The sequence below is a fragment of the Microtus ochrogaster genome, chromosome 1 (genome assembly GCF_000317375.1).
Source record: "Microtus ochrogaster isolate Prairie Vole_2 chromosome 1, MicOch1.0, whole genome shotgun sequence".
NCBI classification, from domain to species: Eukaryota; Metazoa; Chordata; class Mammalia; order Rodentia; family Cricetidae; genus Microtus; species Microtus ochrogaster.
Window position 1 is genome coordinate 96932471 of NC_022009.1, and position 11434 is coordinate 96943904.

At 32.6% G+C, this 11434-nt stretch overlaps 1 protein-coding gene across 3 annotated transcripts in view; it reads left to right on the plus strand.

The window, feature by feature from the left end:
- Positions 1–11434, plus strand: part of Pcdh10 (protocadherin 10) — a 62600-nt gene that overhangs the window by 38247 nt on the left and 12919 nt on the right. The window contains exon 5 of one of the 3 annotated variants that reach the window (XM_005343943.3): positions 4753–9049. The exons of the other annotated variants lie outside the window; for them this stretch is intronic. Coding sequence (XP_005344000.1) covers positions 4753–4772 — 20 coding nt within the window. The 3' untranslated portion in view covers positions 4773–9049. Of the gene's footprint in view, positions 1–4752; positions 9050–11434 lie in introns of those variants that run through there. 3 annotated transcript variants of the gene reach the window in all.

Here is an 11434-nt window from a genome sequence, read left to right on the forward strand (position 1 = left end):
CAGAGAAACCCTGTCTCGAAAAACCAAAAAAAAAAAAAAAAAAAATTCAGGAGTTTTTGTAGGCATAATTTTACTTGAATTGGAAGCTATCTTATTGATCGTAAGAGAAATTCCTCCACTGATCATATCCTGTTAGGTGAGTAAATGAGGCCCAGGCTCCGTTTAATCCCCTCTTTAAATTATATATAGTATTTATGATGGCAGACCTGAGAACATCTTGGCAGTGAAGGCTTGTTCTAGGTAGAGTTTGGAAGGAACAGAGGCTAGCATGGGTTTTCTTCTCTTAGAAAAGATCCTTTATACACTTTCATTATTGTATACTTCTGCTTCATGGAACTATAGTTTAGTTTGCTTATCTTTTAAAGTATCCATGGGTTTGTATGTTAATTTAACAAATACTGAGTGCAAATGATGCTTTAAGTGTTACACACATAAAATAGTCGACTTAAGCTGAACTTATACTTGAATTCTCTGTATATTTCTTACAGTCACATTCTAGAGGAATTCTTCAGGGGTTCATTTCAAAGAATTTTCTTTCCAAAATATGGAGACTTTAAATATATATGATATTAATGCTGCCTTCAAAGAAACACCTGTTTTCCATATACTGCCTGATCATTTATTGCTGTCAGGCTACAATAAAGGTCATAGGACTTGAGAAAAGGATAAAGCATACCTTGAAAGGAGATCAAGTTGACATTATAAATGAAATGTAAACTCAACTTCATTCTCACTAGAAATGTTACCAATGGTTACAAAAATAATACATTATATTAAGAAAAGCCTGTTTTTAAAAAATAGACCTTACGCCCATTTAGTTGTCACACACAGATACACACACATGCAGCTTACCGATTTGTATTCTTCTATGTGGTAATCGCAATACAAATATGTAAAATGTAAAATACGAATGTGCGTAGATGGGAATTCACAAGAGAAATTAGGTAGTCACCCTCCATTAGTATCTGAATGCCACTGATCCTCATTTTCCGACATAGGGTTAAACACAGGGAAAAGACGTCTTTAGAAAAATTATAAAAGAGATTCCTCATAAGTAGTTCAAAAATAAGACAAGAAAGTTAAAGGATCTGATTATTCAACTGGGCAAATCTCTAATGGAAACTTACCTTTAAACTGTCTTTAGGTTTATGATTGCTTCTCCAGAGAGAACAGAGGGCAGGTGTTTGAGACTCCCGCAGGGGTCCTGGGCTCAGACTCTCCCAGGCTGGATTCCCTTTATGTGTGAAAAGTGTCCGGACTGTGAGGCTCATTAAACATTTCAATGAGCTCTGAGTAGGCGACAGATCTCAGCTTCTAGAAAAATTTTACTGCAATGGGGTCTCACTCATTGGAGATATTTTAAGGTTGCTTTTTCTCTTCCTCTTTCTTTCATTTTTTTTTTTAGCTACAGAAAGATTAGACTGCTTCACAACTATGATAGTATAATTTGTTTTTTAAAGGTACTTTGGTTTGTATTGTGATAAGGCATAAGATTCATTTGTGTTTTTAGCTATACGAGTGTTGAAATGTGAGCATTGGACTTATAAATCATCGCTTTCATATAAAACATTCTTATTTTCTGTTGAGCAACTAAACAGCTCAAGTACTCTATTGGTCATGATAGTTTTACAATTACATAATAGCATGCATGTGACAGTCGTTCTTCTTAAAGCATTTCTTAATCGGTTTAATAAATTAAACCTTACTTCATCTAAATTCTTTAATTTTCTCCAGAATTTAAAATTAGGGTTTGCAAACCGCAAAAGGAAATAGGGCTATAGAACATAAAGAAAAATACAAACTGGTGCACATCTCAATAAAAACTACTTGCTAAATCGTAACAGTAGATACTTGAATATATGTTCTCTGGAATGCTTTTTCATCTCTATTTTAGATGTCAAGATAAGTGTGAGAAATGTACCATTTCTATGAGTCACTAAGAAAAATAAAACATATAAAAGAAGCACCAACAGTTCCTTAATACTCTTGATCACAGCGCAAAAAATGCATTTATCCAATGTCAGGCAACTGATTCAATGCACATATTGATGGATAATTTTTTAAATGCTTCTGAGAAGTGAAAAGCTAGAGCAGAAATTCCCCAAGGAAGTTTTGCTCACTTTGTGTACCTACAGAAGACACCAGAAAGCTAAGGACATCAACGTATATGATGATTTTGTACTACCTGGAAATTACACCCACAAAGATAGTTGTAACACTTTTACAACCGGTATGGCCATTGTCACTAGCACTGGATATGGAATGCGATTGATTTTCTTAAAATACCATCTTATTAGCACTTCACCAATGCAATTGTCCTTAAACGATGACCACTCAAGGTTAACCTCATCTCCTAAATGTGTAGAAATGAACTGAGTGTGGCTATATCTTCAAAAACCGTCAACAGAATTTCTTCTTGACCTTCCCCAATATGATCGTCCATTGAAGATTTGGATATTTCAATCAACGAGTGTGTAAGAGAAGTTAAAAATAATAAAAAGGAAAATATACAGAGAACAGCTGAAGCACAGAGTGATTTCAATTATAAAGAATGTGTTCATCACTCAAAGACACCATCCAAACCTATCTAAAAGCTTAGTTTATTATTTATAGTTTTAAAATTGTGTTTTCTAATCCTATCTATAACTGTCAATCATATGCACAATGTATTTATCTTATATTTTGAACATAGATGATCTATTCCACTAACTTTCTTACCAGTGATATTTTATCTTAATAATAAATGATATCATACTAATCAAAGAGATATATATTATATAGATATATATCAATGTGAGAACAGAATGCTTTCACTTCTGCACTAATGTAAGAAGGATTTTTTTTTAAAATGAATTTTTTGAATATTGAGATTAACAGTACCACTGAGTTATTGAGTTCCTTTTGTCTTTAAACTCCAAGAATAAAAATTCTTGCTAGTGGGGATAGAGGGAAGGAGGCAGGGAGAGAGAGAAAGAGAGAAAGAAGTGCAATGGCAATCATTCTATCTTATTCTGAGAAATTTAATAACAGTTCTGAAGTCAGAATATTTTTCTGATATAGGTGGGAAAGTAAAAGTTTTTGTCAGAGTTCTGGATAATATGTCCAGGTGGGAAACAGTGATTTCTTATCACTGTAGTGATTTGCTCAAATTCACTGTGTGGACTGAATTTCTCAGCTGTACAAGTCTAAGCTGCTAAACGATTTTCAGTTGTGATTGTTATAAAGAAACCATATTATATTAACTTACATTCCCATGTATCACAAAACAGGTTTTTTACATCAAGAAAACAACAAAATGGGATTGAAATTTATCAGATGTAAAGAGCCATTTATTTCTACTTGCTTAGGGAACACTCTTTATGACATGGCCACACATGTAATAATAACCACGTTGTGGTTCAATGTTACATGTCCTATATTGTATCATGAGATATAGGAAATCACTGTATCCTCATATTAAAAAAGAAAAGTTTTTGGCAACTTACAGATTTGTCACTGTGCAGTATGTACTTCTCTTCACTTTAGATCTAATTTCTGTCCACAGGAGCGTCTGGTATTTACAGTTCCAGCTGGCATGTGTGTGACTGTTGACAAGGTGCAAACGGCTTTACTGATCAGAAACTAAGTTTTTGAGGAAGGCTATGCATAAGAATCAGGGCAAAGGAACTGGAAAATAGACCAGCTTCTTGAAAGTAGTAGAAATATCAGAGAAGAACTAAAGTGATAGACCTACCAAACTTTGTTCAAAAGAAAAAGTTTCAACAGACTAAAATAATTCCATTACATTATAAACATAATCCTTAGTTTCTAATGATACATGCGTATGTATATATACATATATGCTTAATTTTATTTCAGTTGAATATTTTTAGCATTCGGAACTTCTTTTTAACTATCCTTTTCCAGATTAGATGCTGAATTAAGGGGTATAATTTCTGTTCATTTTCTTTCAAGGTCAAGTATCTGACAGTTACTTAAGAAGGAGAATAAATATCTTTTAACACTGCTACTAAGTAAAATACATGACACCATAAATCTTTACAACTAAATCTTGGTACTGTTCTTTTTAACCCATATTTTACAGGACTTGAAATACGAGATAATATATGTTACCTCACTTTTCTATTAGCATTCTTATGAGAAAAACTGACTCTTATTAAGGACAAAGTAGATTCAAAATCATATACCAAGGAAGGATTTTAGATAATTATATCCAGAGAGCTTTTATGTAATGTTAAAAATAAGACAAAATAAAACTACAGCTTATGAGTCATCCTTGAAGTTTTGAACACCATAAATATTTTCCTACACTTTTGGATTAAAATATGCATAATTTTAAAGTTTATCAAAGTAAATTTATTCATAAAATTATTCATAGTTTTTTTAAAAAAGATTAGTTCTAGCAACATAATGTTTATACATTTATTTTATTATTTCTAACCTCTGATTATATATACACAAACAGTGAAGCAGGAATTGTTCCACAGATAATCAAAAGTAAATCTTTGTAAAACTTGTGATTTCTCTGTTAAACGTGTAGCTCCCGTCCACAGTGGATTTTTAAAATGTCAAGACTGTAAATTTCACCATGCCAAGCAACTGAATGCTGCGGCAGCGGTTTGGCACGTCCTGGGTCCAGCACGTGGTTAACCCCGAGTTTCCTCTTGTTTGATCTCGTATGCGGTATTGTGCAGTTCTGAACTCCAAACATCAACCACCTTTTCTTAGAGTATTTTTCTTTCTTTTTCACAGCACGGAAAAGGATATGCTAGTCAATTCTGCCGCTTTACCCGAAGCAGTATGATTTGCACAGAGTCGACCAACAAAAGCATCAACTTTTCAACTTCATTATCTTGGCCATCCCGTTAGTTGTGTGTAGCTGAGTGTTAGCTTTCCAGCGGAGTCATCGTGGCCACGTGTAGGACCTAATTGCTCTCAGCAGGCCTGAGAAATGAGTTGAAATGTGCAGACTGTAGAAACTCCATAGGCAACCGGCGTTGCCTCTCCGATCAGTGTGTGCCTGTTTACAGCACTATCTATCTATCTATCTTTCTCTCTCCAAATGTCACTGAGCCCTTTAGATGTTTATATCCACCATGAGAAGCCAGTCATCAAGATAAAGAGATTTATGCATTACAAATGCAATATCACTGTTTTAAACTTGACTGTTTTATATTATTTTTGTGTGACCACGTGTTCCCCCAAACTCTCCCAACTTTACAAGAGAGATGTGACTATGTTCTTTTCATCTGTGGGGTATTAAAAATGTTGTATTCTAAAGACCCACAAAATATCAAAGACATTCTGTAGTTTATACACCGTGTTGCAAAGTGTTTACTGTACTATTTCAAAGCTTCTAAATAAATATAAAATATATATTATATTATATAATTTTCCTAAGATGTGGTACAAATTAGTTGGTTTTTAAATGAGTTCATACAGCCCTCACCATAAAATAAAATAAAAGGTAATTCAGGGTCCCTAAGATTAGCTGTGAGAAAAAAAAATATCAATAGTTTGTCCTAATTTTCATACCTTACTCAGCCCTGCATTTTTCTTTCTTTAAAAGAAAGTGAAGTTTTCAGTTGCAAAATTTTGTCAAGAACTCATTGTGACTTTTCAATGCCAAAGATGTAGCTGTTAACACTGTCAGGCGGAGCACAGAAGATGTAGTTTCCAAACATCACGCAGTCTACATGATTCCGATTCTATTTCCATGGCTTTGGATTTAGCATAATTTAAGGCTTTTATAAACAAACTATAAATTCTCTTGTATTTGTTGTTAGGAAAAATCTGGGTGTCTGTACATTTTGTGGTGTAAAATATGTAACTGAAGATTACTATTTTAAGACGTTCTCATCATATAATTCACATAGAATTTTATTTTACATAGTTTTACATAGTTTTGTGACTCTTAAGTAAACATGAATAAAAATCTATAACTCTATATATGGATATATAGAGGTATATAAATATAAATATCAGAGCTGGTACGTCTTAACAATAAAATATAAAAAAACTCTCTAAATTTAGAAAAAGTTAAATAAATTTGGAGATAGAAACATGACACATTGCTGTTTCAATATTATGTGTGACAATTTAAAGCTTAAATGTAGTCAGTGTTTTATTAATGAGAGTATTCTTCGTTGGTCAGCCTTGAAAAATTAATTTTGTCTTTTACCTTCATGTCAACAAGGTTAATTATTAAATTCAGAAAGACGTATTTTCCTTTAGTTCACATATTTTTTTCTGCTGTTGTCTGTTGTTTATTGAAACAGGGGAGGGAGAGGAGTCAGAGTGTGAGAGACTCATCTAAGTAAATCATGGAAGGTATTTAAGTACCCTCTAAAAAATGCAAGAAGGATATTAAGATATTTCCTCAGCCCAAATTTATAGGCACATTTTAAAATGTTAAGCTTTGTTTCTGTACAGTTCTATACTATACTCACTGGTAATTTGAGTTGCACAATGATTAAGGAATAGACTAAAATCAATTAACAAATGAGTTTCATCTAATTTTATATGATTTAAAATTAACTTTTAATTAAGATTTATCATTAAAATACATTCATGCAGTCATCGGCCCTTCAGATATTTGTTTAGAGTGACATCCAGTATCATTCTTTTGATGATGTCAAAACACATAATAATTTGTAATAATGCCAAGTAGCTCATAGCAATATAATGTCAACATATTCCTCTCTCTGGGGACCATTTAAAGAGGAAACCAGTTGTTCATGTGTGATACAAAAGCAGACACACTCACTGGGTGCAGTAGCAGTTTTTACTCAAAAGCAAAGCATGCTACATGATAGACTATATCAGTAAGAAAATGTTATATACGATTTAACCAAGGGAAAGGTTAGTTTTTCTAATTGCTTTGAAATCAAGAAAATCACTTTCTTGATGAGTCACTTAGCATTAATTAAAACCATTTTTTTGCTTCAATTTGCAATCATGAGTTAAGATCCACATACATCATTTTATGCTCACTTCACATATAATGGTTGTACTAATTCATTTGAATTAAAATGTTTTTGAAACTCTTTTATATCATATTCAATATTTCTCAAACACCCTTTTCTGACATTTAGTCATTGTTGGTTATTTTTATATATTAGAACAACTCTCTAGAGTGACATGCATTATACTCTTTAAATTGTCTCATCATTCTACCAAAACATACATAATTTGATGAACCAAATTATTCAAGCATGCAATATTAAATGCTAGTATCATTTATCTATCATTACATGCAGAATAAATCAGAAGCTACAATGGGACATAATATCAGAAAATTGTCTAAAATATTATGTTTCAATGACAGAGTATTTAAAAAAAAACAGAGAAACAAGAAAGTAATGAAATCCTAGAAGTAGCTCCAAACCCACCAAGGAGAGTTAGCCTAGCTTTTCCATTTAATCTGATCATTTTAACATTGACTCTGCCATTATTGTGCACATGTTCAAGGGAAACAATATTATTAGACAGTGTTCCATCCATAAGACACTTCCAATTATGAAATGGACCTTACTCTTTAGTCTCCTTAGTTCAGAGCAGCAAAACAATCATTTTCCTGTGGAAAGAGTGTCGTATGGTTTCTATGGTATGTCAAATGACAGTTTTTAGGAATATTTCATCCACATGTGAGATCATAATTTTAATCTGTGAGCATAATATTGTAAAATCACCTCAACTCAAGTATATAAATATTGCATCATAATTGATTCAAAGATATAGCAATGTTAGTTAAATACATGTGTCACCATTTTTAGGTAATATATATTTCATTTTAGGAAAACATGAAATGCAATGCCTTTATCGAATATTGTATGTTAGAAATTACGTAGGAGCTATAAATATTTTCATTATCCATTCTCTTTTGTTTCTTAGTTTTGCTATAACTTGTCCTCAGATGCTTTGAAATATTGAAGTCCATTTACTTTTCCATGGGGGAAGAAACATATCCCCTACAGTTTTTTGACACAATCTGTCACAAGTAGGCACTGATATTACTGTAGAATCTTGTGAAGTTGTGTATGGCGTTCAGTTAATCAAACTGAATGTAATGAATATTTGCCAAGATAAATAAGGTCTTTATGGTATTGAAAGATACTGACATTGTTTTTGTCACTGTGTTTAGTTTTTCCCTCATATATCTATGTGTGGCATAAATACCCATAGAACTCACAATACTTTAATATTGGTATACTCAATTAATTGCTGGAATCATATATTTTTTCATACTGTATCTTTCTGTGTCCTTAATTTTTTTCCAGTCTAATTTTGTAGTGGTAAAGGCTTTGCATTAGCATCCTTTTTATGTTCCCTTTTTAAACAAGGAAAACCAGGAAATTGCTAAATTCAATATTTTTTACATCCTGAAGTAGTAAAGTTATTTTGTATATTGTTAGTACTTTAAGAAATAGCCCTCTGAGAAGTCAGACAAAACCCTTATACAGTAATCTGTGAAACTGTTCGGTAGAAAAATTTTTCTGCTAACACTTGGCTTAGGTTTTAGATTTTAGCATTCTGTCAGAATGCTGGTAGCTGTGTGCCGCCAGAGTATAGCAGGCAATAATATGACTTTGATTCTAATACTTTTAGTGTGCATGCATGTATTTCTAATCACTGTTTTTTAAGTATTTGTAAAATTAGAAAAAAAATTTTTTCTTGAACGCTCGTCAGATGCTTAGTTTGAAGTTTTTCTTTCCAGATGTTTTTGAGGGGTGTGAAAATGCTGCATTCTGAATGCAGAAAACATTACATTTTCACATGCAACTTAAAAATTTATGGAGTACAGAACTCGCACTTCCTAAACATCCGCACGTTCTTGAGCTGAATGGCAGGGAGCTTCAGCTCAGCGAACGAATCCAAGACAATTATCTGTGAGTGAATACAGGGTATTATAACAGATGAGTTTCAGTCTTAACTGCAGTGTTGTTACTGTGAATGCTATAACCATACATAAGTAAAATGCGTGTAAATGTAATATATTATTTTATACTGCTGTATACATCCAAAATAAATAAAACTAGGATACATATCACGCCATCTTTCCATGCATGGATCTTCCACTGACGTCACTGGGAGCTTTGAATAAAACCATCAGCGGAAAACTGCAACCCTCTGTGAAAACGACTGATGCTGACTTAGTAATTTTAGACTTAATATCAAAGGTCTAAGGGACATCTGCTCAAAATCGTGTCTCCCTTGAAACAGCATATGCTAGACTTTGAAGAATTTTGTCATATTTACACACTGAGAGTAGGCATTCAAATCAACGTGAATCTCAGTATTAACCCCAAAGTTATTTAAGTCTACATTTTTTTTTCTAATTAGTACTGGATTATTTTAACTTAAACTTTTGAAATACCTGGGCGGTGGTGGTGCACGCCTTTAATCCCAGCACTTGGGAGACAGAGGCAGGAGGATCTCTATGAGTTCGAGGCCAGCCTGGTCTACAAGAGCTAGTTCCAAACCCTGTCTTGAAAAATAAAACAAAAAAAAAAAAAAAAAAAAACTTTTGAAATATTATCGTGTTCACAAAAATTAACATATAAATTGTACATAAATATGGGTGTCTGCAAGCAATAAAACAAAGACTGTATTTAAAATTAGAGTAACCCATTACATCATAAAGTTCATGGAAACACAAGAAAAACATTATATCTATATAATTTTCAGGCACCAACGTGTGAATCACAGTAAGGTGCATTTTATATAATATTAGATTAATGTAAATTTACTATAAAAACTTAACTCCCCAAAAGCTAAAGGTTAAAATCAATGTACATCCTAAACTCAAGCATGATTTATGTAATTGATTTTTTTTAGTTAAACCTGCAATAAATATCAAAGATTTATTTTATCAGCCAGCAAGTATAGGGTTAGGTGTTTTTGTTTTGTGTTTTTTGTTTTGGTTATTTTTGCTTTCAACTTCTGTACCATGGAAAGATTTAATTGGAATGATGATTCTCCGTGAAAGATTATAAATAATAATTATGGTTTGCCTATGTCCCTTCTCACCTCTACATTCATGATTAATCTTCTCTTTAAGTCAAAATATATTTTAGATGTAAAATGTATTATTTACTGACCTTGCTCTGGCTATCACAATGCTTAAGTTTCTATTATTACATTTTCTCTTAGAAAAATTCTAATTTGCTTAAGAACCAAACAAATTACAAGAAAATGTAGAAGGATGAAATAATGAAAATTTTTCTGATCAAAATAAACAGTGTATCCTGAGATTAATTTAATATAAATAGTAACATGATAATATATAAAGAAAATTAATTACAGCAAAAAAAATCACTAGAACAGTATTATAACTCATTTTTCATGGTGCAGTCAATAGTTCATTTTGAAACTTTTCAGATGTGTTTGTGTGTGTGTGTGTGTTTGTGTGTGTGTGTGTGTGTGTGTGTGTGTGTGTGTGTGTAAACAGGTCATCATGTGAAATACCATTCTTGCTATGAATCATTTCCTCAAATGTTTGCCACACACTAAACCATATGATCTCTTTTCAAAGTTAAACTGTTTCATACAGTAGGAAGTGAGAGAAGATACTTTGAAAAGTTGTTTCCCATCTTAGAGTATCTCCTCCACTCTTTGTACATTCTGGATAAGTATTATTAACGATAGGATTTTTTCTCATAATTCAGTAGGCTCCTTTATGGGAAATATATAGTACAATGCTAACCTATAGGTAGCTTGTTATTGTTACCATGATTTATTATTATTTTAAACATCTGATCACTATGTTCAATTTTAAACACTGTAGGATGCAATTAGCAAACAGAAAACATCCCAGTTTAGTGAAGTTAATGGAGTTGTAGTTAAGCAAGGATAATTTCAAAACCTCAAGGTGAGTCTAGAATTCTTTGGGTATCCGCTCACCAGCTCTGCCTGTCCACTTACCAGCAGAACACAGACCAACCATCCACTTGAGGGCCAGGTCCTGCAGCTCTCTCAACAACCCTCAAGTAATGATTTATTCCTACACGTGAAACATGTAGACATCTGAGTGTAACAGGCCTATTCCTGTGATGCCTATGGCCTTTCTGGATTTTTATTGGGAAGACTGCACATTTATTGGATCTTTCTTGCATATGATTATAATCTTTGCATGTCTTTTATTCACTTCTAAAATTACTAAACACGGTCTTTGATATCTGCTCAATGAAATTAGACTGTTTAATAGTCCTAATTGCAAGCCTCTGTCTGCAGGTGGGCAGTCCTTAGCCTGGTAAGAGACTGATTTTTTGTTTTTGTCCTTTGATGTTTAAAACATTTTTAGAATTCTCTTATTCTTTGGAATTTAGAAAATTCCTTTACATTTTCAGTTAAAAGAGTGCAGTCCATATTCATCAGTAATCAAATTGATGCTTCCAAAGGAGCATTTTCATTTTTTTCTAATTATATTTTTTTT